Raw genomic sequence first — 26,612 nt, forward strand, 5'->3', positions numbered from 1 at the left:
GCGCCGGAAAATTTTAGTTTAACGTTCGGAATAAAGATAATACGTAACTAGCTAGATAGGAGTTAAAAGGTTATTAATAATCGTTAACCTTAACTAGAGGCAGGCGAGGGATTACAGCCTGCCAAACAAATCTTCAACCTGGCTTTGCAAAAGAAAAATGAAGAAAAGAAAAGCAAATGAGAGAAGAGCTTTTACACGAGATATTATGACGGAGGGAGTAAATAATTAATATATCTATCCAACTGTTTTCCAAAAACGCATGTGGTCAGTCCATTAAAACTTGGACGACAACTTCATTGCTCCACCCACGCTCCAATCTCATCTCTCTCCATGCTGTCAAAATATCCACCGACAGCAAATTGGGTCCCTGCACCTTAATAGTTTCAACCGGGACTGCTCTGCCTGATATCATCACCATAAAGTTGTCCTCAACGGTTCTTGTGCCAAGATCGGATATATATATTCCTAATTCTCCAAGCGCCTTAAGGGTAATATCGAAGCGGAGTCGACCACCATGCGAGATAGCAACATCAAAACCGACTATAGCTGCAGCGCCAGTCATTTTGTCCAGGAGACCCAAAACTGCAACCCGCGTCAATTCAGACCCCGAACACTTCCTATCCAAAGAAAAGGCGTGAACAGGGTATGCTGTGAGGATTTCCCAGCCTCTTGGCTCGAGACCAACAGAAAGCAGAAAACTTTGATCACATGGCCCTATCGCCACATTCCCTGTTGAATGTGCGCGAACGACGTATTCGGTTTCAGTGCCGGAGTTAACTCCGGGGAAGTCGAGGATAGATATCAGAGAGGATACATCTTGGCAGCTGATGTTGAACAGACCGAGCATCCCACTTCCAGTGCGTGCTTGTCCAGTGTAGCTTCCTACTTTCAGAAGCTGTCCTTCATTATAGTTGTGATAAACGTCAACCGTGGATCCCGGAACGCTTGGTCGAAGAATGACGCTAGTTCCATCAATTGACAGCGCAGTCATTTGGTTAATAAGTTCAAAGTCATGCTTTCCCGGCTCATCCGTGATATATATCGGTCCGCCTGATATGCATCTGGCTGCTCCGTGAAAGGAAGCATATGGATGGTTTGTTTGGAACATGTCCCAGTCTGGAATAACATTAAGATGACGTGTCAATAGCGAGTTATGTGCGTTGCAAAATATATGCCAGGGATGGGAACTAGGAATGTCCGGGAAGAAATCGTCAGAATTGCGCAGTAAGATGCGCGGTTTCGTGGTCAGTAGGTACGAATGAAATATTATTTGAGGCGTTTGCGACATGCAGGATATACCCCTTGCTTGGAAATACCTCAACAGCGAGATTGACCACGCATCTTGGTACGCCGTGGTGAATCGAGCTCGGTCAGTCGCATTGTCTAAAGTGTCAAGAAAGAACTGCGCATCCGTCTTCACGGAGTCGACCCCGGCCGCTAACAAGAACGAGTAAAAATCGTCATAGAAGCGATGAATGTCATCGGGGTCAATAGCAAGCATGGTCCCTCCCGCGACCCGGTCGACCTTTTTGACTACCTTGGTTTTGTAGTTCCGTACTAGCTCTCCATTGGGAGAAATCCCTCCCCAGTACCCCATGAGAGCATGCCAGACGGCAATATGCTTGATGTTTGGGTGTTTTGCACGGACGCTATTAATGGCATGTTTTAATCCTTTCGGGAATCCCTCTTCATTCGCTTCAAATCGTGTCCAGCCTCGTTGGAATTGAGACTTGCCTTTATTGTCCAAGGATTGCCAGTTATCGTCGATGATAAGATTGACAACGTTGATGTTGTTGACCTTTAAAGTGTCCAATGCATTGAGAATCTTCTCTTCTGTCAAGCTCTGACCCAGTGAGTTCCAGGTGCAGTACGCCAAGCCGTCATACCAGCTTGAAAGCCACTGAGCGCTGAGATCATCGGGTTCTTTTGAAAAACTGTCTGAGGTCAGCGTTTGGGTCGGTTTACCAAGCGATTCGGCAACGAGCCTCTCCAATTTTCTCGCCTCATATATTACGGCAGCAATGGCAAGCCTGAAGGATGAAGCAACCGCGGCGAGTACCTTCACATCAACTTGTTTCATTTCGTCATTTCTCGCAGAGATGACGACCCCTGACTCGCTCGACTGCAGCGTTGTTGAGATATTAGCCGGACCGCTCACGGCGAGAAGCACCAGTGACAGGCCATCCTTGCGCAGAAACGACGACAAAACAGCGTCTTCTGTTAGTCGATAGGTCTCCATTCCATGCCTCGGAGCCAGCCATGGGCTCCATATGCGAACAAGTGAAAAGTTTCTCACAAACTCCCTCGGGGAACCAAGTGCCAGTGTTGCACGTCCGCTTTTACCATCTGTTGCACGAGGGGCTTTCCCGGCGATGCTCCATAAAACTGCACCTGGGGTTTCGCTCGCACGACGTTGCACATCCAATTCGGTATTGAAAGTCTCAATAAAGTTGTTCAATTGATCTGTAGGATGACCATCGCGGTATTTATCGATCCAAGTCTGTGGTGGTTCAAAAACAATTTCCCCGTCTTTGGTCCCAAACAGTTCTTTCACCCATTGCCACTCCGTGTCAGGGCCGATTCTATATTTAACCGTGAATGATGCATATTTTCCTTCCTTGGGGAATCCAAGTTCTCCGCTAAATGTATGCCGATGGTAATCCCCACCAGTCTTTCGCCCAGAGGCCACAGGAACCTTTTGCCCAGTGACTTTTTGTAGGGTAAGTTCTTCCCAGTCTCCGTAAACATTATGCCAGATAGAAACTTCCCAGCCCTGCTCTGGAAATGAACTGCTTGCCTCAAGTAAAATGGTGAATCTGGCCTATTAAGAAAGTCAATCGCGAAAAGAAATGAGGATTTGACAAGTAAGGCAAATTGCATGGTTAACAATGCCGTACAAAGTAGATTGCCCACCTTATCTCCAGAAATATCGTTTCCGTTTCTCTTCAAGAACGTAACTTGCCCCAACGGCGGCCATGATGATATGTTTGCAAAGAGGCTCATTTGCGCCGCACGTATGAATTTGATCTGTGATGGCTTTTTCTGTTGCAGCTGCTCAGGAGGGATGCGATGAGAGGATCGCATCGCGTTCATGTTCCAGTTCCAGCAGGGAGGAAGGCCAAATCGATAGTGACTTAATAGTCTGGCCCTGAAATGTATTGAAAATATGTATTGGGCAGTCGTTGGTTACTATCCCTAAATGTTGGGATTAGTACTGCAGCCACTCAACTGTATGCCGTTGTGAGGTGCAAGACGCGTGTGACAACTAATATCACGGAAATTTGTCGGTAGCTGCAAACTTGTATTTGCAGCCTCATATAAAGAGAGTAACTCCTGCAGAACTATCTAGTTTGTTATGCTTGTTTAACAATGACTGCCTGTCGTTTGAGTGGGACAGAATAATGATGAGAAGTTGTATCCAAGCCCAGTTTATGATGTTTAGCTCAACAGGTCAGCCGGGCCACATCAGTTAACCCCACCCCCTTGTGTAGTCACTCAGCACGGAGTAGTTAATAGGACAAGAATATTACTGGATACATGGGCCAAGGGGTTGAAGTGAAATAACCAGTGGTACGGAGTATATTAACTCTCATTCATTCACATTTACTCCAACTCCAAGCCAGCTTATATTCATCCCATACATTTCAATTATTCATCACTGTTTTAAGATGTGAAGAGTTAACTACATCACAAGTGCCCTTGAAGTTCTCCACCCATGCCTCCGAAAGTAATTGTTTTGACGCTTAAGAACTCATCGATTCCATACTTACTGCCTTCACGGCCAAACCCACTTTGCTTAACTCCGCCGAATCTAGATGGAAATGTCAGCACGAGCATTTAAGTCGGGACAGGGAACCGGTAGACTTACGGCGAAGCAGTATCACTGATAATTCCGGTATTGACGCCAATCATGCCAACCTCAAGGGCCTCAGCAACGCGATAGATCCGTCGAATATCCTTACTGTAAAAGTATCCGGCAAGGCCCACCTCAGCCTTATTAGCCCACTCGACAACGTCTTTTTCCGTCTCGAACGGGAAGAGGCCTGCTACAGGACCAAACGTCTCCTCGGATGCCATCAACATATCCTTGGTCATACCCGTGACAACCGTCGGATGGAAGAAATTCGGGCCAAGTTCGCTCGCTGGCTTTCCGCCCAGGATAACTTTCCCTCCCTTTGCTTCAGCATCGCGGACGTGTTGGGTAACCTTGTCAACTGCGCGGGAGTGGATGACCGGTCCATGAGTGACCCCCTCATCAAAACCATAACCGAGCTTGAAGCCCCTGACCTTCTCAGCAAATTTAGCCGCAAACTCATCGTAGATTCCTTTTTGAACATAGATACGGTTGGCACAGACGCAAGTCTGTCCCGAACTACGGAATTTGGAAGCGATGGCGCCAGCAACAGCAGCGTCGACATCAGGGCAATCGTCAAATACAATGAACGGGGCGTTCCCACCCAGTTCGAAAGACAGCTTCTTCACTGTAGATGAGGATTGCTTCATAAGAAGCTTTCCCACGTTGGTGGAGCCGGTGAAAGAGACTTTGCGGATGTCTGGGTGGGTGGTCAAACACATCCCAAGCTCCTGGGTATTTTTCAAAGCTGTCACAAGGTTGACAACGCCTTTGGGAATTCCTGCGCGGCGACCTAGCTCCATGATAGCGTTTGCTGTGAAGGGTGTCTCGCCTGGAGACTTTGCCACAACTGTACATCCGGCAGCCAAGGCAGGGCCGATTTTCCTGGTGATCATAGCAGCGGGGAAATTCCATGGAGTGATGAATCCACAGACCCCAATCGGCTCCTTCAGGGTCATAACTCTGTTGCCTGGGACGGACGATGGGATGGTGTCTCCGTAAACTCTAGGAGCCTCTTCACTGAACCATTCGAAAAAATTGGCGGCGTAGACTACTTCTCCCTTAGCATCCGCATATGGCTTGCCGTTCTCCCATGTGATCAGCGTCGCCAGGTCCTCCGCATTATCCATCATCAACTGGTACCATCTTCGTAGCATACGAGCCCGCTCCCGGGCCAAAGTTTTGCGAAACGAGGGAAAAGACGCAGATGCCGCGTCGACCGCCTTTTGTGTTTCTTCGGCAGTGAATTCGGGGCAGGTTCCAATGAGCTTTCCCGTCGAGGGATCTGTAGAGCACGCAGACGAGACAATGATATCAGCTGAATCCATCGCCACATACCCGTGTGTTCGTCTAGACGAAAGCACGCTGCTATTTACCGGTCACTTCGAATGTTTCCCCGCTTTTCGCATCCACCCATTCTCCATTGACAAAACACTTGCCAATAAGGAGGGATTTATCTTTCAACTTGGATGTAGACGGACCGAAATCAGCAATGCTGCACAGGAAAAGGTATGGAAGGGCGTCTCAGGGATGAGCTTAGCCTGGCACTTACTGTAGGAATTGTGTGCATTGCGTATCGTCGTCTTCCGTATAGGGTTGGAATTGTAAAGGGATATCTTGCGCGTGGGCGGGACAGCTGCTGAAGAATAGGCCGGGCGAGCTTCTCCATCTTGAGTGGAAGAACGGGAATAAATAAAGACACAACGCACGCACGAGGTTCGGATAGCCGGGTTGGGAGATGCGGGGAAGGACGATAAGTAACAACCGGGGGATGAATTATCTCCGTCCGTCGTGCATCTGTATTTAATACGACGAAAGCACGCTGCAATTGGGGTGGGAGAAACTATCCCTGCGGTGAGGTGAACTGCGAGTTTAAGTCCAAGGGAAGTCGAGATGCTCCGCGCCAGTGATTCTCTTCGCGATTGAGCTAGAAAACATCCTTCACAGTGAAGACATCACCGAGAGTCCACAGCTGTTCGGCTCTTCGGAGCTTCAGCAACCACGTCGCCGGGAGGTAGCTAGCCTATTAGTCACCCTCCCCGCTCGGCAATCCTGCTTTTGCTTCGGCTTGCAGGCAGGATGTTCGCCACGGGGCGTTAAAGATCTTGAATCTTGAAAGCAACTCCTTGGTACCGCCAGAGAATGTTAGTTTTCATGTCCATGTTCGGTTGCCGCTGAGAGTCAACACCGTATGAACGACCCCGAAATCCAACCTCAAAGAGCTTCGAGAATCGCAACATTAGAATCCATCATGCGTTTGTAATATCGTACACTTCTACGGTGATGTTATGAGAACTTTCGACTCCTCCGCGGCTTCATCTCCCTGGACGCCCGGCGGCTAGCCCGAAGGCGCCTGGTATATTACAGGAGGCTGGTTTTGGAATATGGAACAGAGTGGCCGTCAAAACCTTTAACGAAAAATGTGAAAAGAGAAAATGTATGTATTACTTGGAGTGCAGCAGATTATTTCCGTTTGCACCTTTCAACTTGAAGAAGGGTTCCAGATCCCTGGGATGATCCCCAGTTTTGGGGGTTCGCCCAATTGCTCGGCTGGGACGGCGTCTAACGGGCGTTGAATTGTGTCCCTTGATGCTGTAGAGTTCGTGCATAGCTACCAGTTCGGCCCCTGGAGGGTCAACGCCCGACACTTCGAAGGACTCTCTGTCCCTGATTTAATAAATTTTGAATTCCTCTGTTGCTTCTCCCTTCGTATGTAACCCTAACACTCTGAGCCCCTAACCGTTCACCCTTAACCCACGCTAACCATGCCAAACTTGGCTTACCCTCATCGGCATCTTCAGTGGCTGCATGGATGCTGTCCTTTCATTTCTCCACAGCGGCAGACGCTGCTCCGCACCAATCTAGACTTTCCCAAGTCGCCCAAGACCTTCACTCCCTGAATGGACTTGGATTCAGGTCAACGTGGTGGCAAGGATTTTATTCTTGCCCAGAACTGCTGTGCATAATGCATTTTAGCACAACCCATCCACATATTAACTCATTGATACCCAAAGCATTCCGTACTCTGTCCAACTTGAGACGGTGGAGAGTCGTTCATGGCTTACATATCAGCTGCTTTTCAAGCTTCGGCCTAGACGCCAAAACGTGACGGGATCGTCCGAGGCGTGGATTCATGCGGTGCGCAGAGTTTTGACCTTGACTATTTTGGTCTGCGGAGTGTTGACCGGCTAAAATAGTCAAACAAAACACGGTTTTCTTTGTCAATGGCATGCCAGTGTTCGTGCGGTCGGTCTCACGGTGATTCTTGACCTCTGCATTTGTCTCACCAGCCAACTACACATTTAACCAACCAACTACTCTGTACAGTGTGCTCCCAATATGGAGTTGGTTGCGGCTGATGGTTTCTGACCGAAGAGTTTCCAAACATTCGACAATTTCTCTCCAGATCGGCTTGAAACTTTGACTCGTGGCCGTCGCCAACTTAAAACCCCAACTCCCTGCAAGTAGGTCCACGCAATGGACTTCGGAAGTTGATCGCAGCCAATCGTGTTTCACCAGGCCTCTTCGCCCCGATGGGCGCCCGTGTCTTGATCGATGGCTCCCCGCTAGTCATGCTCGACAGCCATCGTGAGCATGGTGGCGATATAATCATGCGGCTGGCCTCCAGCCGGGGCCGTCTTTTGTCAATCGTCTCGAATTCCTGCTGCTTTGCCCAAAATTTTCGCTCCCTACCGCCAGATAGGGAGCATGTTGTCCATCGACTGAGCAAAGAGGCCACACGATGCTACGCCAGGCACTCCCCTTGACCATTTCTCGCCCGTGACATCCTTGGTTCTCTTTCTCAGTCATCTCCGTTGAACGGAGATTTGATCTGCTGGCCTGGAGGATGGCTTTGGGTCATCCCGTGGCAAGCGATTCCGGCAGAGGAACGCAATTATGGGTAGTAGCTACCGTCATGGTTGTTGTTTCGGGCTTTTTTGTTTCTCTGCGTTTAATCGGGAGATATTTTCGGAGTATGCTTTGGGTGGATGACTGGGCAATTGTTGCAGCACATGTATGAAACCTTGAAGGTTTACTCTTGGTATTGTTATACCCCCCCCATTGCTGATAATAACCTAGCTGTTCTCAATCGCATTTTCCGTGTGCAATATTATGTGTAAGTTTCAGGACAATGGAATGAGCCGCCATAGAAAGACTTCGCTGACGGCCCCTAGCTGTAAAGCATGGATTCGGCAATCACACTTGGGAGGTGCCAAAGCCCGAAAGAATTCAGGCGTTGAAGGTGAGAGCCTACAGCATACCATTCCCTCTCGCCTCCGTGGCCTGCTCTAATCTTTTTTGATTTGCTCCTTTTGCGTCGGGTGCTATGGTTATATACAAGGGCTTACGTGAGATGCAGTGGTCACTCATAGTGCAAGTGATATACAAAATCGTCATCTCGCTCACCAAGGTTGCAATCTTGCTACTCTACCTGCGACTCTTCTCTGTGCAAAAGGTTTTTCGCTGGCTATGTTACGCTCTCATTGCATTAACTGTTTTGTCGGGTATTGCGTACACGCCTCTAACAATCTGGCAATGCTCGCCGGTACAAGCCTTTTGGGATCGTTCCATTCCACACCAGTGTATCGGAAATCAGCACTGGCGACTGTCGTATTCAGTGATAAACATAGGCACTGACTTTTTAATTCTGTTTCTCCCGATACAACGGATTTTTTGCCTCCAGCTAGAACGAAGGGATAAGATTGCGTTGATTTTTATCTTTTCTTTGGGTGCATTGTAAGTTTTGCCCTTCCGATGCATGTGTGAAACCCACAAAATTAACCGGGCTCCTCTAGTGTGTGCATCATAAGTGTTATCCGAGTGACAACCATTCGCAGGGTTGGCAAGCGGAAGGACCCGTTGTGTCAGTCAAGCTACCACCGATCCCTGTTTCGGCTGTCTTATATTCTAACCGACTCAACTCCAGGGAACACATTTCCACTCGGCTTGTGGAGTGTTGTTGAAGTCAACACGGGCATTGTCTGCGCCTGCATGCCTATGATTCGCCAGTCACTTTCCGTACTGTTTCCGAAGCTATTTTCACGCAATAGAACTCGCCCTAGCGGCCGTTCCTTGAGCAAATCTGCCAGCCACAGGTCCTACGGGCTGACAAACGGTGGGTCGACAATGCCTACTGCTGCCATATGTTGGACCAAGCATGAAGAAGAGAATATTTATATGGCGTCTATAAAACCAGGGAGAGAATCGCCAATTTTCCGGACAGAGAGTGAAGAGAGGATTATTGGGCCCGAAAATGCTGATCCGAATGATATGCGGATATTTCAGCGGACGGAAATATCAATAATTGACTCGAGTAGAGCATAGTAATGATTGATTGTTGTGTTTTGACGTTTAGGGAACTGAGAAGTTCAACGCTTTCACGATATTTTTGTATATGTTCGATATCTAGGAATGGCTTGTTTCTCAATTTATATACTGGCGCCAAGTGGTTCCTGTGTTACGCTGTGGTGGTTTCAGCAGGAAGGAGAGTATAAATGACTGTTAATCAGCTCATGAGATAACCACTAGTCAGTCTTTCCTCTCTCTTCAACCGCCACCAAGGTAGGATGTTTTGTTTTCAAGTGTTGATTCAAATTCCACGTCCTAGAAAAGCCCTGCTTATGACGTTTACATTCTTCCACCGGACAGAATACTGCATGTTCTTTTGGCCTATCAATATATTTTGGGACCGGCGTATCGTCATCGACCATTGCTGCGTCATTCTCTTTGCTATCTTCAACGTACTTCCAGGACGCTGACCCGTCCTTGTCCTGTTCAAGCTCCACTTTGCCTTCCTCCAGAGTTTGGAACAGCATATCCTGACCAAAGAGGTCTGCACAGCGCCGCGCGGTGCGCATCACGGCTGGATTAGGCCATCCCGCCAGCGATGCAATCCCTAGAACATCACTCCAGTCTCGGAGTCCCAACCGGATCTTTCGTGGATCGCTACGTTTTAATCGTTTTCTGCTCTTTGGAGGGGTAGGCGAGGGGCCCGACCCATCTCCATCAGCATGGGAGCTATTTGGGTGAGAAGCCGTTCGTTTACGCTTTCTTCCTTCATAGAGTGGGGTCGGGGTTCCCTTCGTATTTTCGTCTCCAGTTTCGTCTCCAGACTGAGCCATATCAGTAGCTGTAAGATAAGCTCTCCGGGCATGGTAAAGGTTCAAGAATAGATCGTCAAGCTTGCTAATAATGTGACGAGCTTCCGGGCGCATAATCCGTTTTGATTCCTCATCGTCAGCTTGTACCACCGGGCGGAGGGTTCCCGCAATGCTTGTTGGATGACCTCTTTCATCATCTTTTTCTGATGGCATGGCTTCGCTATCAGAGCCGGGATTGGTGTCCTTTCCTCGATAGCAAGCCGATTTCTGGAACCATTCCCGGTATTCAAATCTTTCCTTTGCGAATTTCATCATTTGGGCCATAAGACAGTCCTCCAACTCTGCACTTGGCCGCGAATCGATTTCGCCCCGTAAGGTCCAGTCTTCATCCTCGTCTCTTATCACCTTTTCCACAGTCCTGGGTACAATTTCTGCAGGCAAGGGCCACGCAGTCCACGTCCTACTAGGCGCAAATATAGAGAGCAGGTCTTCACGGTAAATCTCGTTTGCATTGTCGATGCGATCTTCTTCCTTGTTGTTTTGAGATCGTTCCACTCTTACTTTCTTTGCTCTTCTCTTCAGCTCAAAAGCATTATAAAGATGCAGTGATAGGTCTCTTGCACGTATAGTTTCTAGAGCGGTCACTTCCTGTCTTTCACTCTTGGTCCACGAGAGCCAGGACCGTCGTGAACCTTCGAATCTGTTTGGCCTTTCAAGAGAGTCACCCTCGGATGACAACGAAGTTTCTTCATCGCTGTTCCCTGACCAATCCTGAGGTTTGCTGTGTACTTCGCGTTCTTCGACAAAGACATTGACCTCGTTGTCATAGTTTTCATAGTCTAAATCATCAGGATCATCTTGCTCGGGGGGAAACAGAGACTGCAATGGAGCATCCTGAGCATCCTGAGTATCTAAGATGATTTGTTCTTCTTGGGTACCGCATGACATTATCGGAAGCTGAGTTGTTCTTCGTGGCCGGGAGTAGGGAGCTCACACGAAGATGAATTAGGCGGGCGATCAAAGCTGTTGCACACAGTCACAGCTAGTGAGTCAATGCAAGCATATTCGTGGAATCTGCAAAGCAAGTTTTTTTTTTTTCCGATCACTATAAAACGGCCCCTTGTCTTCCCAGATAATTGCCCCGTGATAACTCCCGGCGATCGAGGACGGGGATCGAGGAAAAAAGTGCCGAGACTCTTGTTAAGACTAGCGCAAACCCTAAATAAAGCTTTAAGTCATGTGATGGGGGGGCTGTTTTTTGTCGACCTCAGTTTGCCAGAGGTTCACTTCTAATATCTAGAAAACAAATGGAAGCTGGAATTAATCGAGGGCATTGTCACGGACGGAGTATTTACGAAGGGAACGGCATTTCGATCCTGCGGAGACATACGGAGTACAATTACTTCCATTGACCAAACCACTAATGACGCCTCAACGAGCTTTTCTAATCTGGAAGAGCAACTATGTAATCCGAATCCGAGGTATCATAAACTAGATTCCTCAGACACTTCTTTATCGGCCTTTCGTTCCCTGTTCAATCTTTCGCCTCTTCCGCCTTAGCTTCTCTGCTTCTTCATCCTTTTTCTTGTTAGAGTACAACATCTTGTCGAGCAGCTTCCGCTTCTTGCGACTCATCATCATCTTTTGACGCTCAAGTTCTTCCTGTTCCTTCTTCTTCTGAGCTGCATGTTTCTTAGCCAGGGGTTTCTGTTTCTTTGATTTTTTAGAAGAAGTTCCAGTGCCGTCTGCCCCTGTGAATGGAAGTCCTGCGGCTTCAGCTTCAAGTTCCATTTGGTGTTGATTCCGTGCGGCTTCCTCGTCGTCCTCTGACTCAGACTGAACATCCGCCGCTTCATCCGAGCCACCAAGCTCTCGAAGCGCATTGTCCTCTTCACTTTCCTCCTCCTCGTCATCAGAGCCGGGGATATCCACATCCATACCACCATCAACAGATTCTTCATCCGACTCGCCAGCCTCCGAATTTTCTGTTTCCACCATCTCCTTGTCCATGGAGAGGCCTTCGACCTCAGACTCTTCTTCCTCATTCTCCTCTTCAGCTTGTCTTTCGGCCTCGCCATCACTTTCTTGTTCTGCTAAACTGAGACGAGGATCGTATCCCCCCTTAGAAGCTTTGACCCAAGGACTGAGATGTGGAGGAAGCGTGGCACCGGGAGCATAAAGATCGTGTCTTAAAAGCTTGCCTTCATTTACACAGTCCCAAACCCACTGCGGTTGTATGTACATTCTGCCGGGCATCCTTGTTCCAGGTCGTACTCTCGGCGCCTTTTCGGCCCCTTCGCCGGGATTTTGGGGCAAAGGGGGGAGAGCAGACTCAGGAAGAGGGGGCCTGTCGACGATTTGATGTGTTATTCGAGGGTCTGTTTCGTCATGTGTGAAGGCTCCTTCACCTAGGACCGCATCCCAGCCAACTCGCTTGCATCCGAATGCTCTCAGCAAAAATTCCAAAGGTCCCCGTGGTGCTTCTCTAGAGATGAAGAAAGTGAAAGAAGCGAACAAAGAAGCCACCTCATTCCCACTCATTTGTGGCTGTGGCAGAGTATCAGCCTCTGGCGCTGTTGTTTCGAACTTATCGATTGCATCGACGTTATCCTCCACATCGACCGCTTCATCATCAGGCTCATTGTTGCGGGTCGTTTCCTTGAGAATATTATCAACTTTGGCCTGAATGTCATTCGCAGCTGAATCACTTTTCGCTAGCTGTCCATTTGTTTGCGGCTCGGATGATATAGCCTTCTGCATTTCACCAACTTTTCTGCCCTCGAGGGTGAAAGCGGCCAGCTCGGCACCGCGTTCATCGCTCCTCGAGTCAAACTTTGGAGGGTATACCAATCCAATCGAAGTGTATAGACGGAAATTAACGAAGCCGAGAAGCGTGGTGTAAAACTCAACAAACGTAGCCATAATTCTGTAATCCACATCCCCCGTGACTTGTTGAACGAATCGATACGGTACCAGCCACAAAATATCCTGCCCTTGAATTGTCGCCTGATAATATATGCCCTTAATGGACAAGAAGGATTTTCTGAGGGAATTTGTGGCGATAAGATAGTGTTGGAACTCGTGGCATAGTCGCTGGCACAAGGCAATTGTTTTGGGTGGGACATTGGCCGTCGAAGGTAAGTTAGCGAACAGGAAGAGCAACGATAAAGCATCGTCGAGATCCCGGAGAGCATCGATGAAAGTTGGATAGCGTTCTTTCACAATATGATCTAGCGTGATTTTCGGAGCATTGTTCTTTTCCAACCGAGCAGCATCGCCCACATCTCCACGTCCTAGGGACCTGGCAATCTTTTTTGAAAGAGCCTTTTGGTCCCTAAACCTCTTGAGAAGAGGTTCGTGGAGCAAATATTGAATATCTCGCGTGTAGTAGAATGTCGTGCTCGGGGTCGACGTTTTGGATGCTTTCTTCTTGTTTCGCGGCTCGCGAGGATAGATACCTGCAATCCAAATCCTTAACTACATCCCACCAAATGTCTCATCCGAAATCTACCCACCTTTAAAGATACATAGTCGGCGGAAGTCAGGTAGTGAGATCTGAAGCTTGCGCACCGCTTGAGTTCTGGTGATATAATTTTTGGCCGCTCCGGAGGTTCCTGTGATACAGTTAGCTATCAACATCCGCCCCAAAAAAAATAACAGCCAGATGCGACAATACCCTTCTTTTTTATTTTCGCCATTTTAGCAACTTGAAAAGGCGACGGAAGCCTTGAGTGCTACAACAACCGGTGAAAATGCACGATGCGCAATGGACGGCCACGGCGAAATAAATTTTTGGAAAAGCTTTTGGTGGCCCGTGCCCTGCCAAGCCCTTTGCTGCTAGCCAGGTATCGCCGGATCAACATTGACGGAGATCATCATCAGCGAGCGGCATGAGATCGCGACGCTTGAAGAACTGAACAATGCCGGTCGACAGGAGAAAGGTTTGGGTATTTGGGAGTGCTTTTCTTCTGCGACTCCTCCTCATTGTCTTTTTCCCCGGCCTCCCCGATCTTCTTACAGGTCGGGTTGAAGTTTCAACTCCAGTGAGCAGCTTCAAGAGGTGTAAGCCTAAGATGCTCCGTGAAGCGCAAAGAATTGCCGTTGACGCATTCGCATTGTAGTACAAGAAGGCCTTTTTCTATATAAACGCAATGTCTCCCCTTATGACGGCGGTGTTTTTCACCAGGTATCTCGACCCTCCATATTCTGTACCCATAGGAGCTAACTCAAGCTTGCACGCCAGGCACCCATCCTCCTCCCAATCTTTTCGCTGCTGCCTGAGCCTCGCGATTACCAGCTTGTGACTGGACTCGTGTATATTGTTCTCGATCTTCTGAACGCCAATGCTTTAGGACGTATTGCCAATTCAGACGAAGCTGTTGCTCCGAGGTTGTACACCTCTCCAAGGAAGCATATAAGATGGGATGGGACGGCAATTGCTGCTGGGTATGCTCCTATTTTGCGCACTCTACAAGGCGACTTACTGATTTGCTCTCACAGATATCTGTTTAATCCATTCACGATCGCGTCCTGCCTCGGTCGCTCCACGAACGCGTTTACTAACTCCGCGATTATTTCTTCTATCTCTAACGCCATCGCCGGCAATAGCTTCAACTCGATGCTGGCTTTGGGATTGGCTTCCTACATGTCACTCTACCCGGCACTCCTCTTCCCACCAATGGCCCTACTTTGCTACGATCGATACGTCAGGAATGGAAAGGCCACTAAAGGGGCTATTTCATATTCGTTAGAACGACTCTCAATCCTTGGCGGAAGTATCGGAGTCCTCTTATACATTTCGTATCTTATCGTCGGCCAGTCGTGGGAGTTTATATCTGCAACATACGGCGTGCAACTTCTGGTTCCAGATCTCACCCCTAATGCTGGGCTCTGGTGGTATTTCCTTATCGAAATCTTCGACCCTTTCAGGGAATTTTTCTTAGGAGTGTTCTGGTTGCATTTGTCTGCATACGTCGGTGGTTTGACTGTTCGCATCCGGCGCCAACCATTATTTGTTATCACTACTCTTTTCGGAATTTTCGCTATCTTTAAACCCTATCCCAGCATCTCGGACGTTTCGATCTATTTTGCGTTCCTGCCGCTCTACCGACACATATTTCCTCGTAAGTATTATCTTCTCTGTCAACCTTGCATTGCTAATCGATTAAAGTTATGCGATATACGTTTTTCGCGGTTTCCGCCCTGTTGTATGCAAGCCTCTTGGGTCCAATATTTCACCATCTTTGGATCTACGCGGGGTCGGGGAACGCAAATTTTTTCTATGCGATAACACTTGTATGGAGCCTGGGGCTTTCGATCGTCGTGGCCGATTCCCTCTTCGCGGTATTGAGAGATGAATGGGAGCAAGAGAGGCCCGAGATGAGAGGAAAGGACGCGAGGCAGATTTAGATGTCTCGCGGTTTGGCTTAATATAGTGTTCTTAGGCAGACTTTCCGATCGCTTTTTCCTCGTTAGTCCTTGAGCGGTTTGGAAAACACCATATAATCGAAGTCTTTCACATGGCCATTTCTCAGTTTCATAGGTCTGGGAGAGAACTCGTCCTCAGCATATCCCAGTCGCTCATAAAATTTTATTCCGGACTTGTTTGACTTGTATACCGTCAACATTGCCTTTTCAAGCCCAATGTTTTGGCCAATGTCCTCATATATGCGCATCAGCTGCTTCCCAACACCCTTATGCTGGAGTCTCGGTGTCAGATGAATTTCATAGCAATAAAGGACTGGTAACCCGTCCTCATATGTGGTCATAAATGAGAGCATTCCTCCAAGATCACTATCCTCCACAGATTGCTCCTGAACTTCCGAGGTCTGGCCTTCATTTTTCTTACGAAGCAGTAACATGTAGCGCATATCGACGAGTTTCATTTCAACCTTCTTTTTCGCCGGAGACCATCCGTTGCGTGAATTCTTATATGCCTCAGCACTGGTGAATTTGATCAACGCAAAGCATGCGTCGAAATAGTGCTTTGGGAGGGTAGATGATGTGTGTATTTCAACGGAATACTCTTCGTGTGGTTCATCCTCCACTTTGCCGACCGCGTTTGTTACCTGGGCGTCGGTTTTGGGAGAACACTGCACTCGTATAGTGTGTCCCAGGACATTGGGAGGAACATAACGGTTGATAAATTCGTCTAGTGATAGGGAGTTGATGGTTTCCACGAGACAGGGCTTTTTTGCTCGTCGTGGTCCTGCATTCGTTATTAGTATTCCACGGCGGCCTTTAGGCATGGACAGGAACACACTTTTAGTCGTAAAGGCTCCGTTCATTTTCCTTGGGGTACACGGTTTATCTATATCTAGACTGTCAGCAGAAGCCGAATGGCAAATATCCTCCTGGTATTTTCGCTTTCGCGTTGACAACCTGGCCTCATTCTGTGGAGTGATGTCAGACCCTGCGGCAAGGGCCATGATGCTGAATAATGTGTGCGCGTTGGCTCGATGTGATGTCGATCGCATGCTAGGCCTTGAATATGAAGAAATCATTCAATTGTACTGAACCTGGAGGAGCTTTTCAGAATAATTCTTCTTCCGCAACACACGCAGTGGCCGAACTTAAGCTCAAACGAAAGTAGAGTTCGCGTCACGCGTCTTAAACTGCAAGAATAAAGTTCTGTCAAATCCAGCAAACTCCGCCCAAGCACTTCCAGAACGTTTTAGCTTTCCATAGGGTCACGTACTCTTGGGATCATACTCCGTACATCAGTAGTCGAATCTCGTGGGACAATTGACGACAGTTCGCTATGGTGGGCGCAGAGATTTTATATTCGAGGCATTGTAGATAATTTCCAGTTCCTCATGCGCGGAGCAAGTTTCCTTTCCGCAGCTGTGGCGAGACCGTCCCGGTTAAGAAAGCCAGCAGTAAGCTTAGAACATGTCTGACACTCCTAATCTATTGCACCTTTTAGGCCTAAAATCCACTGTGCTAATTGCCCATTGAGGTACAGTTTATTCAGCGACAGCGCGCGCTTAAGCTATGGCGGGATATAGTACGGGGCATCAACAGTGTGTCTCCCCAAGGTCCTACAGAACATTCTAATCTGTGTTAAGAAATTCCCCCCTCTACGACCAGAGATGAGCTACGGGTGTTCGCCCGCCAGGAATTTGAACGTAATAAGAATGTAAGAGACTTGGTAGGTATGCCGTGCTTTGTGCAATTTCTTCCGAGCTAACTGGGCAATAGGCACACATCAGGTATCTTATATCGGTATGCTGATACTACACACTCTTAAGGAATGGAAGCGTCCCGGCTGACAGTGGAAATGTAGACGGGAAAGACGGAGTTTGACGCGATGAGACGATATATCGACGAGCAATCTTCGTGATTATCCCTATTATTAGCCTCGAGGAAAAGCAACACTGGGAAAACTGAAACGCCAGCAAGGTTAAGCGGTTCCAAGCGCAACCTTCAATATGGGCGACCATGCCAATCTAAAAGAGATGGAATAGCGTCCAAAGTGAAAGAGAAGAATTTTTACCCATGTCATACCAACGCCTACCCAATGATGTATAATGTACAGTTACTCGGGGAATATATCCAACCAAAGAATGAAAATCATTTCTCCTTCACCAAGTTCTTGACAGCATCAAGGACTCCAACATTTGACTTCGCGTCTCCCTCTTGATTCCCGGCCGACTCTCCCGCAAGTCCTTTGGACACATCTTTCGGCTTCATCCCAGCTTCTTTTGCCGCCCTTTCGACGGCAGCATGTCTCTCTCTCCAATCTCTATCTTCCTGATCTCTGATCTCCAGTTCTCTCAACCACGCATCACGCTTAGCCTGGCTCTTCTTCTCCTCCATTGCCCGTTCTAGCTCTTTTCGCTGCGCCCGCTCTGACTTGTAGTATATCCCACCAACGACGACAGCGACGAGCGTGAATGCTTGCGCGTAGATACGATAGCGGAACATGCGATTGAGCTGATCAGAGTCGCCGGCCTTCATCGACTTGTATGCTCGCCACAAGGCATAACTAGTGGCAGCACATCCTACAGACGTTTTGAACGATCGCCATGATTAGTCCATTGGAGTAAAAGATGTGAATCGGGGACCATCAGAAGAAGGACAACCGGGGCGAGGCATGGGAACGATACCTAAAGGGATGAGAGGCTCTTCTCGCAATCGCCGTCTTAGCTTCACCCACGGATTCTCCTCGAAGAACTCGCTGTCCAATCAAAGTCAATTGTTGGTCGGCTTCCGCAAACAGAGATGTGATGGGAACATACGGGTCTGAGTCAAAAGATGACGGCAGAGGCTTGTCGCTCATGCTGAAAAGAAAGGTATGTGTGTACAATCGATAATCAAAGCTGGGGAAGAATGCTCGTTTTCTGTGTGTTGTGTGCTCTGTTGCAAAATATTTAACGGGATCGGGGACCAGAGAGTTTAGGTGCGGGCGGCGGCGAGGTTGTCGCGGAAGCCCAGTTCGAAAAGCTTGATGTGGGGGCCACGGTCCAATTAACCAGGGAGAGCACGACGCCTTGTAGTTTGTATGTACGGAGTACGGAGTATGTATGTCTATAATTTTTGAGATGAGGGAAAATTAGACATACAATCCAATTAACTATGTATGGTGTGCCAAAATACCATGATAGTTACCAGTTAGAAGATCATCTCTAGCTAGTTACTGCGTGGTTATTTACTAACCAACTAAGTAACTACCCCGTACTCCGTACTTCGTAGTGAGTGCATTCCCGGCAGTCAAATCGGGTTAACCACGTACTTTAACAGAACAAGGCGATCTGTATCCCCGACTAGTATTTCTCCAAATGCCTTTGGGATTTCTCTTCTTGTGGGAGAAGCCTGATTTACTTGGGCGAACCCTTTTGGGCCTTGGCTTCCACTTATACAGCATCTGATCTTGGGCTTCCGGCTTCATTGGTCAACTTGGCGGTTGTCCCGTCGGAAATGTTGTCTAGCAGCCCCCCGGAGCTAGCGTAACACCTGCCAGTCACAGGAGGATGACTGAACATACTGTCCAGACGCACTCGACTATAGGGCTAAAACGCGCAGTTGTTCACAATTGAAAGCCGAGCTATTCATTGTACTGGGTTGAGTAACCATGGCGCGGTTGATCCAATTGCTGAACCATTGCTTATATTCCCGGAATTCAGTTTTCTAGGACACTCGAGCAGGAACGGGATTGGCTAGCATGCCTTCGATAAATGGTAAATCGGGGTGTTTATTCGCAAGTTTCTTCGCCGTCCTCAGGTCATGCGTACCAATTCCGAGCGGTCTCTAATTCTATCGTTACTACGGAGTATAAGGTAGTTCACCACTAAACAAGCCACACCACTAAACGAGCCAAATTTCGCCAAATGCTCCATGCAATGAATTTATTAAATATCTCAACAACCAGATCTTTATTATTAAATAGCTATTAAATATTAAATGAATGTGTTCTTTGAAGCATAGAAATTAGTGTAGTTAGGAAAATAAATGGGTGGACAGCCTAATATTGCAGCCAGAGTGAGAGATTTGGGGGTTAGATAGAAAAGAATTCAAAGGAATGTCAACAGTAGATTTCTCAGCTAGAGAGCCTAATATCTTGCTAGAGAGGCTTGTAGAGCTCTTACTTCTTCTTTTGGAAGATTGTATAGGCTCTCTGTAATGAGACTTTTTAGTAGAAGAGTCCTTCTGACAGTGCTTTGAAGCTGGTGCTTGAAGTCCTGACTGCTGGTGTTTAGTAGCATGTTCAATCATCTGTTTTTCCTTCTCTGCTAGTTATAAAGTCTTCTTCTTCTCATAAGCAACATGTTGTGCCTCTCTTTGTCTAGCATGTTTGATTTTTTTGATCTCTTGTTGCTTGCAGGCCTTTTTATGAGCATTCTTCTGTTCAATCTGTCTTTCTTTAATATCTCTAGCAGCCTGCTTCTTTTGAAGCTTCTGTTGAAGCTTTATCTCTTGTGTTTGAGCAATTTTATCAGCTTTTTCAGCCTCTATTTTATCCAGGCACTCACATGTCTTAAGAACTTTTGTTGAAAATCAGAACTGTACAAAAAATTCATCATTGCTCTAATCATTTGTTAAAGCTGCAAAGTAGGCTATCTGGAGATCTTATAATTTGCTCTGGTAAATAAGAGCTGAAGATAGTGTAATTCCTTTAGCAGAGACTAAGCAGAGCAATAAGAGGAATTTCTAACTATCATTCTGGATGGCAGTATTCTTTCCAGCTTGTAGAACTTCAATAGAGACTAATTGCTTTAAGGCATGACAGGAGTCTAGAAGAAATCCTTTTTTATTAAAGTTGTAGATATTTAAGAGCTCAAGATTATATTAATTAATTTTCTGCTTCAACTGTAGTTAACTAGTTAGGCAGTGTCAATAACTGCAATTACAATTAATCAAATAAATCATCAAATTACAAGCATATAGAAGTGCTTAAAGTACTGATAGTTATCTGCTATCTGTCTATTTTGATTAATTACTTTGAGATAAATGCATTTGATCTTGTTGTTATGCTGCTTGTGAAATTAATTAATTCAGTTGATTCCAATATTCTCTCCTGTCATCTCTTGTACAATATTTCATAGGATCTGAGATGTAATGGCAAGACTGTGGCTAGAGAGCTTGTTTATATAATTCAGAAGCTCTGTCTCCTGTATATCAGAGAGCTTTTTCTTATATCAGAAGGCTGCTTCATCCTGAGCAAGTTGCAAGTCTTTATGTTATTGGTGCAGGGTCTCTTGATTAACTGAGTACTTTCTCACAGTTGCAGCATAATTTGAGGTCTCTTGTGATTCAAGATCTTCAATTGCAAGCCTAATTGAGGTGTTGTTGACCATATTGTTGCATATTGAATGTTGAATGTTGAAGGAATTTGGTGGTGGAAGATTTGGCTTGTTTAGTGGTGTGGCTCGTTTAGTGGTGAACTACCTTATGGGATACGGGACACCTCCCGATGCCTTCAAGTCGAAGTAATCACTTCCCATCTCAATGAGGAAACTCGATATTAAGGCCAACTCCAGATATAGAAACCAGGAAACAGGGTTTCCATGGCTTGGATTCACCGCGGAGAAATACTTTGTACCCACAACCTGGAATTATATAGGAAAGAAAAGAAGGTTAAATAAAGTGAACTGTCATTTCTGGGGCTCAGACTTCTCGTGTCCTGATCCACAATAACACATGATGTTTCGCTTGTTTCAAGGATAACTACCTATGGTTACATCTGCAAGGACTGTGAATAAGGAATTGTTCACCTCACGCAAGGCTAGGCAAAGGAGAGATTACATCTTCTTCAAGCTGTGATCATTCAAATCAATGGCGCACATGATCTCAAGCAGTAACTCAAAGAATAGATGGGATTCAATTGCTGGGCCCCGTCATCAAAGATAGACCACCGCATCTGGACTTGGGCAAAGGAAAATATGATACGGATGCGAGCAAGGCCTGTCGAAGAAGCTGCTAGTCTTCATTATACAGTTCTCTTAATACTGCTATGAGATTACTACCCCTTTATGAAGAGTTAACTATCTGGCTAAAAAGGATAGTGTACTCCGTACATACATTGGCCTTCCACTGCTTCAATGGCTTTGTCTGGTGGAGTCCGGGTCGACGAAATTAATCACGCAAACCCATCCAGTTGCCGAGTATTCTCATGAAATGGAGTAGTTACATATGTTTGAGCCTGAAAGTCTAAAGATGCCACAGAGCTGTCAGTTGCAAGTGAGGTTGAAAAAGAATGCTCACTTGACTCCTGATTGCATACACACTCTCTAACTAAGTACGGAGTACTCCGTAGTTAGCTAACTTTTCTGCAGTGGAAGGCCTAGAGCCAGCAATAGTGGCTGTTCTTGTGATGGTGTACCCTTCGGGGGCGCGAGCATGGCTGAGATGCGAGCATGATGATGTTCACGATGCCAGCCATGTTGCACCCTTCCCCCCACCACCCGGAAGCAATCGGTGCAGCTCAATTGGCCAACAGGCGCCCCTTCGGCACTTTCTACGGTTTGGCACAGGGGCCAGGCCCGACCCGGCTGCAGCCCGACATTAGGTAATCGCAGCGAAGCTTCAAAAATGTGGAAAACCACAGCCCACCGAGTCCAAGTCATCGGCTCATGAAGCTCTGGTCTCAGTTGACTGGCACATGTATATAGATACGCCGTACTCTGTATATATACTGCCAATCCCTCCCGCCGCTCTCCGGCGGACGAGCTTACGGCTTGGTCCCGAAGCTATCTCTCACATCGCACCCAATGGCCGGCGTCACTACCACAAACGGGGCCTCAAGGCCCAGCACCCCTGCATTCAGCAGCTTGTCCTTGACTGAGTATACCGCAAATCCCACCCCCCCTTCCGAAAAATGCGTCCACCAGCCAGACTGGGATATCCCTGACAGCCTTCTACTGCCCAATGGCTATCCAGATGTACTCTTCTTCTCGAGTCCGTGAAGTAGGTGAATTTCTTGGCTGATCGGATATAGTACTTACGACTCATCCTGACCTCCCGAGTCTACGATGTTATCAAAGAATCACCCCTCACCCATGCGGTGAACATTAGTAACCGCCTAGAGTGCAGAGTTTCATTAAAAAGAGAAGATCTGCTGCCGGTCTTTAGCTTCAAGCTCCGCGGCGCATATAACAAGATGGCCCATTTAAGCGATGAACGGCGATGGAAGGGAGTTATTGCATGCTCAGCAGGTAAACCATTGTCCATATTTCCTCTACTATTCTGTTCTTTCAAGCATTAATGCTGTATAGGGAACCATGCTCAAGGTGTTGCGTTCTCCGCCAGGCATCTGAAAATCCCAGCAACAATCGTGATGCCATCTTGCACCCCAGCTATAAAGCACAAAAACGTCTCAAGATTGGGGGGAAATGTGGTGCTCCACGGATCAGATTTCGATGCGTCAAAGGAGGAAGCTCACAGGTTGGCTAAACTCCATGGCCTTACGAATATCCCGCCCTTTGACGACCCATATGTGATTGCCGGACAGGGAACCTGCGGCATGGAACTTTTACGCCAAGCAAACGTGCAGAACCTAGAAGCAGTGTTTTGCTGCGTCGGTGGAGGTGGCCTCATCGCCGGTGTTGGAGTTTATATCAAGCGCATTGCACCTCACGTCAAAGTAGTTGGCGTCGAAACATGTGATGCAAATGCCATGGCACAGTCGTTGGAAACAGGCAAACGAGTCACCTTGAAAGATGTTGGTTTATTCGCCGATGGCGCTGCGGTCAAAATCGTTGGCGAGGAGACGTTCCGTCTTTGCCGAGAGGTTGTAGACGAAGTGATTCAGGTTACAACCGATGAAACATGCGCCGCAATCAAGGATATTTTTGAGGACACCCGGTCGGTCGTGGAACCAGCCGGTGCCCTTGCTCTTGCCGGGCTTAAGAAATACGTCGCTAAATACCCGTCATCGAACCCTAATCGTGAGCTGATCGCTGTTGCGTCCGGAGCCAATATGAACTTTGACAGGCTGCGGTTCGTTGCAGAGAGAGCTGCACTAGGCGAGAAAAAGGAGGCCTTACTGAGCGTCACTATTACAGAACAGCCGGGCTCGTTCGCGAAATTGGTTGAGATTATTATGCCGCATGACATTACAGAATTTAGCTATCGCTGTGCCACAACAAGCTCTGCAGACATCTTAATGGGCATATCCCTTTCTGCGTCAACGGGGATGGCTGATCTCGCCGATCTGAAGTTACAGATCGAAAGGGACGGAATGAGCGTAACTGAGGTAACCGATGATGAACTGGCCAAAACACACATTAGATATTTGGTTGGCGGAAGAAGTAACGTCTCAGATGAACGCGTTTTCATGTTTGAATTCCCAGAACGACCAGGAGCGTTGGCCAGGTTTCTTACAACACTTCGCCCGCATCAGAACATCACTCTATTTCACTACCGCAACTATGGCGGGGATGTTGCAAATATCCTTGCCGCTGTCCAGTGCCCACCGGACGAGGCACAGGAGGTTGAATCATTTCTTCGAGACCTGGGCTACCCCTTTAAAGATTGCACCGGCTCGCCAGTATATCAAAGGTTTCTGAGAAACCATTGATATCATACTTATCGCAAAATATGACCCATTGGCTTTATCTTAATTGTGTTGCAACATCTGATATGACAGGGATGATTTTGGCAAATTCCAACTTGACCTTCTTGGTATGGCGTTGGCTGGAGGCATGTCGTACTTTGATATGCCAGCGGAAAAATAGAAGCGGACTAACCAAACGGTGCGGTCTCCTCTCCTTCTTTCAACCGAGATCACCAATAGCATGGATAGTCGAGGGAGTTACCGGTAATTCAGAGCAGCATTTTTCATTTAACTCCAACTTGTTCAGGGACCTCGTCCTAAGTATTTGTTGACTGCATCATATGTGCGCAGCCCTCGCGTATGTCGGTCCAGATATTGACATACCCGCCTAGACTTAAAAATGAGAAGTCCTCTCAGTAATCCCATAGCCATACAGTACCAACGATACCAGTGCCTCCTCTTCTTGGGATGACCTACAAATAATCCAAAAAAAATAAAAATAAAAAATAAAATTCTCATTTGTGTATAATCTCCCATCACGCGCCGAATCCGCTATTATTTCAGACCGTGTAAATGAGCCCGCGAGCGATGGAACTAGGTTTCTACTTCGTTTCGGAATAAGCTGGAGGGGGATCTGGCATGCTCGACTGCAAGGGAACATGATCGCTCGAACCACGCCTTCTGCGGCGTAGGAAAAGTACAACTGCAGCGGCAAGCCCAATCATTCCTACGGGCACACCAATTCCAATGCCGGCCTTGGCGCCTTTTGATAGAGGCTTTTTCGGGGGCGGCAGGTTCAACGAATCCGTGGGGATGGGGACAACAGAGCTGTCGGTTGCCTGGAATCGAACCTGGATTGGGGTCGCAAACACTAGGTATTCGGATTGCACTCTGGTCGTTGAACCGGTGGTGTGTGTGGTCACCGCCGTGGGGGTGTTCAGCTGGCTCAGACAGAATGGGTACTCGACGTTGTCTGGGCAGTCGAAATACCTGATTATTGAGCAATGATTGGTGAGAAAAGGGATCTCAGCTCGCACGTCAACAGAGTCTCACCTCGGGCAGCAGAAAACGGTCGTTTCATGTCTTTGTCTTGTGGTCGGTAGCGTGCAGACTCGATTGCCTGAGGGACACATCCCGGGGCTGAAGTACCGGTTGCTCGCCCATCCCTCTGGACAGCATTCATTGCCGCTTGGGCCTTCACAGCCCAACTCAAGGTCAATACCCCTCTTTGTACGGATTTCCTCGAAGCATTTCGATGGAGCACTAAACTGGGTGGTAAGAGGCCCGATAAGGGTTCGGACTGTATCTGGGGGGGGCTCCGTCGTTTTTCTCGAGTGAACGGTCACCGTGAAGAAGAGGACAAGACACCAGAGATATTGCATCATGAAGGGTACAAAGATTTCTTGCTTGAACGCTGACGACGGTCGTATCCGCGCAAAGAATGTCAGCGCTGCATTTCAGGTGAATCCAGCTGAGTGGATTGCAAAGTGCGGGATGCACGGATTCCAAGTGCATTCCAAATATCCATATGGGGTACTCCGTAAGGCGGTGGGCTTTCTCCTCGACGTGGAGTCATCACCGCTAGGTTGAAGAGCCCGGCTTTTAGTTAGTTAACTAATATGGGCCTCCGCACCAATAAAGCAGCCAGTCATGAATCCTCCCCACCCCTGCCTTGGGTCTGTTGCTCGATAGAACTGGACTTATGTAGCATAACTGATTGTGCATTGCAAGGGTCGTCTGGGACGCATTTGTCATACGGAGTAACTGCTCCGTACTTTGTTTGAACACGGGTGGATCCACAAAGACGGGCCACAAGAAGAGGGTCTCAGGTATCTCAAAGCGCTTGCGGCTCTGAGCTCTCTGTGCGAGGGGTCTCAAATGCTCCCAGGATCTCTCCGTACACCGTGTAATCATTTCTCACGTTCCTGGTTCACAATGGATCTAGAAAATTAGCAGTTAACCGATCCATTCTAGTGTCAAAGCATAGTTGATGATCTTTGACTTTGTACTCTATGGCTTTATTACCAATTAGTGAGAGACGGGGTATTTGGAAGGAGAGAAATGGGTGCGGCACATATAAGCCAATGGACATTTCTGGCTTTTTATGAGCTCTTCTCCGTATCGGTGGCTATTCTATTAGTGGCTCCTACCATCCAATCGACCTGCAGAAAGGGATCGCGAAATAGAAGACGGTACAAGAGTCAACTGCAAAGAAAACGGGCACAAAGGGGACCCGTAGGCTCGTTCTCGACCATTTAGGCAGTTTAAGGGGTCAATTCCCTTCGCTTTCCTCCCTGATGAGAGTTCCGAGGAGGATTTGGTGATATAAAAAAGATCTTTGTGGTGGGATGGCATGTAGCGCTGGGTATTCATGGCGGGTACGCCGGCTCTTTCTTTTCATTTCGGGGACTTATACGCAAGTATTTGCTTTCCGGGAGAATGTCTTTATCCATCATCTTGACTGTCTCAATTCACTGTTGCTCTCATCTTCAATGTGATCAAAGGTGTAGGTACGGAGTACTCCGCACTCCGTACATGGTTACTGGGCATGGCTGCGGCGATGGCACTTCTGGGCAGCCCAAGTGGTTACTGGACTAACGTAATCCACCACCGAGTCGGCCACCAAAATCACTGTATAGTAATTAAATAGATTTTAATCCAAATT

The 26,612-nt window shown here is 47.6% G+C and overlaps 10 protein-coding genes across 10 annotated transcripts; 3 read left to right on the forward strand and 7 right to left on the reverse strand.

Annotated features, from left to right (window-relative positions):
* Window positions 1–118: 118 nt before the first annotated feature.
* CIMG_08823 (raffinose synthase Sip1) lies at window positions 119–3,334 on the reverse strand. The gene is made up of 2 exons (XM_001241659.2): window positions 2,914–3,334; window positions 119–2,821 (listed from the first exon to the last, which is right to left on the reverse strand). Exons 1-2 carry the CDS (start codon window positions 3,091–3,093, stop codon window positions 266–268), a joined length of 2,736 nt encoding a protein of 911 aa, XP_001241660.2. The 5' UTR covers window positions 3,094–3,334; the 3' UTR covers window positions 119–265.
* A 342-nt stretch (window positions 3,335–3,676) lies between these two features.
* CIMG_08822 (succinate-semialdehyde dehydrogenase) lies at window positions 3,677–5,779 on the reverse strand. The gene is made up of 4 exons (XM_001241658.2): window positions 5,406–5,779; window positions 5,230–5,317; window positions 3,869–5,138; window positions 3,677–3,811 (listed from the first exon to the last, which is right to left on the reverse strand). Exons 1-4 carry the CDS (start codon window positions 5,520–5,522, stop codon window positions 3,688–3,690), a joined length of 1,599 nt encoding a protein of 532 aa, XP_001241659.2. The 5' UTR covers window positions 5,523–5,779; the 3' UTR covers window positions 3,677–3,687.
* Window positions 5,780–6,626: 847 nt separating this feature from the next.
* On the forward strand, window positions 6,627–9,388 carry CIMG_08821 (uncharacterized protein). Its single transcript, XM_001241657.2, has 7 exons — window positions 6,627–6,991; window positions 7,051–7,868; window positions 7,934–7,970; window positions 8,029–8,096; window positions 8,214–8,590; window positions 8,650–8,717; window positions 8,781–9,388. Exons 2-7 carry the CDS (start codon window positions 7,701–7,703, stop codon window positions 9,176–9,178), a joined length of 1,116 nt encoding a protein of 371 aa, XP_001241658.2. The 5' UTR covers window positions 6,627–6,991; window positions 7,051–7,700; the 3' UTR covers window positions 9,179–9,388.
* On the reverse strand, window positions 9,011–11,070 carry CIMG_08820 (uncharacterized protein). Its single transcript, XM_001241656.2, has one exon. It carries the CDS (start codon window positions 10,900–10,902, stop codon window positions 9,379–9,381), a length of 1,524 nt encoding a protein of 507 aa, XP_001241657.1. The 5' UTR covers window positions 10,903–11,070; the 3' UTR covers window positions 9,011–9,378.
* A 262-nt stretch (window positions 11,071–11,332) lies between these two features.
* Window positions 11,333–13,685, reverse strand: CIMG_08819 (ribosome biogenesis protein Pescadillo). The gene is made up of 3 exons (XM_001241655.2): window positions 13,631–13,685; window positions 13,470–13,568; window positions 11,333–13,412 (listed from the first exon to the last, which is right to left on the reverse strand). The coding sequence occupies exons 1-3, from the start codon at window positions 13,650–13,652 to the stop codon at window positions 11,467–11,469; spliced, it is 2,067 nt and encodes a 688-aa protein (XP_001241656.1). The 5' UTR covers window positions 13,653–13,685; the 3' UTR covers window positions 11,333–11,466.
* Window positions 13,686–13,858: 173 nt separating this feature from the next.
* On the forward strand, window positions 13,859–15,363 carry CIMG_08818 (GPI transamidase component PIG-U; the record flags this gene model as incomplete). Its single annotated transcript, XM_001241654.2, has 5 exons — window positions 13,859–14,016; window positions 14,076–14,140; window positions 14,198–14,400; window positions 14,455–15,077; window positions 15,125–15,363. The coding sequence occupies exons 1-5, from the start codon at window positions 13,875–13,877 to the stop codon at window positions 15,361–15,363; spliced, it is 1,272 nt and encodes a 423-aa protein (XP_001241655.2). The 5' UTR covers window positions 13,859–13,874.
* CIMG_08817 (GNAT family acetyltransferase Nat4) lies at window positions 14,668–16,487 on the reverse strand. The gene is made up of 3 exons (XM_001241653.2): window positions 16,336–16,487; window positions 16,217–16,264; window positions 14,668–16,162 (listed from the first exon to the last, which is right to left on the reverse strand). Exons 1-3 carry the CDS (start codon window positions 16,343–16,345, stop codon window positions 15,426–15,428), a joined length of 795 nt encoding a protein of 264 aa, XP_001241654.2. The 5' UTR covers window positions 16,346–16,487; the 3' UTR covers window positions 14,668–15,425.
* A 941-nt stretch (window positions 16,488–17,428) lies between these two features.
* CIMG_08816 (respiratory supercomplex factor 1, mitochondrial) lies at window positions 17,429–18,273 on the reverse strand. Its single transcript, XM_001241652.2, has 3 exons — window positions 18,195–18,273; window positions 18,063–18,133; window positions 17,429–17,957 (listed from the first exon to the last, which is right to left on the reverse strand). The coding sequence occupies exons 1-3, from the start codon at window positions 18,233–18,235 to the stop codon at window positions 17,527–17,529; spliced, it is 543 nt and encodes a 180-aa protein (XP_001241653.1). The 5' UTR covers window positions 18,236–18,273; the 3' UTR covers window positions 17,429–17,526.
* A 3,864-nt stretch (window positions 18,274–22,137) lies between these two features.
* CIMG_08815 (threonine ammonia-lyase, biosynthetic) lies at window positions 22,138–24,378 on the forward strand. The gene is made up of 3 exons (XM_001241651.2): window positions 22,138–22,334; window positions 22,391–22,607; window positions 22,668–24,378. Exons 1-3 carry the CDS (start codon window positions 22,164–22,166, stop codon window positions 23,969–23,971), a joined length of 1,692 nt encoding a protein of 563 aa, XP_001241652.1. The 5' UTR covers window positions 22,138–22,163; the 3' UTR covers window positions 23,972–24,378.
* A 171-nt stretch (window positions 24,379–24,549) lies between these two features.
* On the reverse strand, window positions 24,550–25,329 carry CIMG_08814 (uncharacterized protein; the record flags this gene model as incomplete). Its single annotated transcript, XM_001241650.2, has 2 exons — window positions 24,550–24,937; window positions 25,001–25,329. 2 exons carry the CDS (start codon window positions 25,327–25,329, stop codon window positions 24,550–24,552), a joined length of 717 nt encoding a protein of 238 aa, XP_001241651.2.
* Window positions 25,330–26,612: the final 1,283 nt, after the last annotated feature.

The sequence above is a fragment of the Coccidioides immitis genome, assembly GCF_000149335.2.
Source record: "Coccidioides immitis RS genomic scaffold supercont3.3, whole genome shotgun sequence".
NCBI classification, from domain to species: Eukaryota; Fungi; Ascomycota; class Eurotiomycetes; order Onygenales; family Onygenaceae; genus Coccidioides; species Coccidioides immitis.

Bases quoted from the DNA above. Each gene is read 5' to 3' on its own strand.
- CIMG_08815 (XM_001241651.2), top strand. From the start codon at position 22,164: ATGGCCGGCGTCACTACCACAAACGGGGCCTCAAGGCCCAGCACCCCT. The intron at 22,335-22,390 runs GTACTCTTCTTC...GATCGGATATAG, and splicing joins TGCCCAATGGCTATCCAGAT to TACTTACGACTCATCCTGAC. The intron at 22,608-22,667 runs GTAAACCATTGT...AATGCTGTATAG, and splicing joins AGTTATTGCATGCTCAGCAG to GGAACCATGCTCAAGGTGTT.
- CIMG_08821 (XM_001241657.2), top strand. From the start codon at position 7,701: ATGGCTTTGGGTCATCCCGTGGCAAGCGATTCCGGCAGAGGAACGCAA. The intron at 7,869-7,933 runs GTATGAAACCTT...ATAATAACCTAG, and splicing joins GGGCAATTGTTGCAGCACAT to CTGTTCTCAATCGCATTTTC. The intron at 8,097-8,213 runs GTGAGAGCCTAC...CGTGAGATGCAG, and splicing joins AAAGAATTCAGGCGTTGAAG to TGGTCACTCATAGTGCAAGT.
- CIMG_08820 (XM_001241656.2), bottom strand. From the start codon at position 10,902: ATGTCATGCGGTACCCAAGAAGAACAAATCATCTTAGATACTCAGGAT.
- CIMG_08816 (XM_001241652.2), bottom strand. From the start codon at position 18,235: ATGAGCGACAAGCCTCTGCCGTCATCTTTTGACTCAGACCC. The intron at 18,134-18,194 runs GTATGTTCCCAT...TTGATTGGACAG, and splicing joins TCATCTTTTGACTCAGACCC to CGAGTTCTTCGAGGAGAATC. The intron at 17,958-18,062 runs GTATCGTTCCCA...AAACGTCTGTAG, and splicing joins AGAGCCTCTCATCCCTTTAG to GATGTGCTGCCACTAGTTAT.
- CIMG_08822 (XM_001241658.2), bottom strand. From the start codon at position 5,522: ATGGAGAAGCTCGCCCGGCCTATTCTTCAGCAGCTGTCCCGCCCACGC. The intron at 5,139-5,229 runs GTAAATAGCAGC...CGTGCTCTACAG, and splicing joins GGAAACATTCGAAGTGACCG to ATCCCTCGACGGGAAAGCTC. The intron at 3,812-3,868 runs GTAAGTCTACCG...ATTTCCATCTAG, and splicing joins ATCAGTGATACTGCTTCGCC to ATTCGGCGGAGTTAAGCAAA.
- CIMG_08823 (XM_001241659.2), bottom strand. From the start codon at position 3,093: ATGAACGCGATGCGATCCTCTCATCGCATCCCTCCTGAGCAGCTGCAA. The intron at 2,822-2,913 runs GTGGGCAATCTA...CTTTCTTAATAG, and splicing joins ACGATATTTCTGGAGATAAG to GCCAGATTCACCATTTTACT.
- CIMG_08819 (XM_001241655.2), bottom strand. From the start codon at position 13,652: ATGGCGAAAATAAAAAAGAAGG. The intron at 13,569-13,630 runs GTATTGTCGCAT...ACTGTATCACAG, and splicing joins GGCGAAAATAAAAAAGAAGG to GAACCTCCGGAGCGGCCAAA. The intron at 13,413-13,469 runs GTGGGTAGATTT...TTTGGATTGCAG, and splicing joins CCGACTATGTATCTTTAAAG to GTATCTATCCTCGCGAGCCG.
- CIMG_08817 (XM_001241653.2), bottom strand. The intron at 16,163-16,216 runs GTGTGTTCCTGT...TAACGAATGCAG, and splicing joins CGGAGCCTTTACGACTAAAA to GACCACGACGAGCAAAAAAG.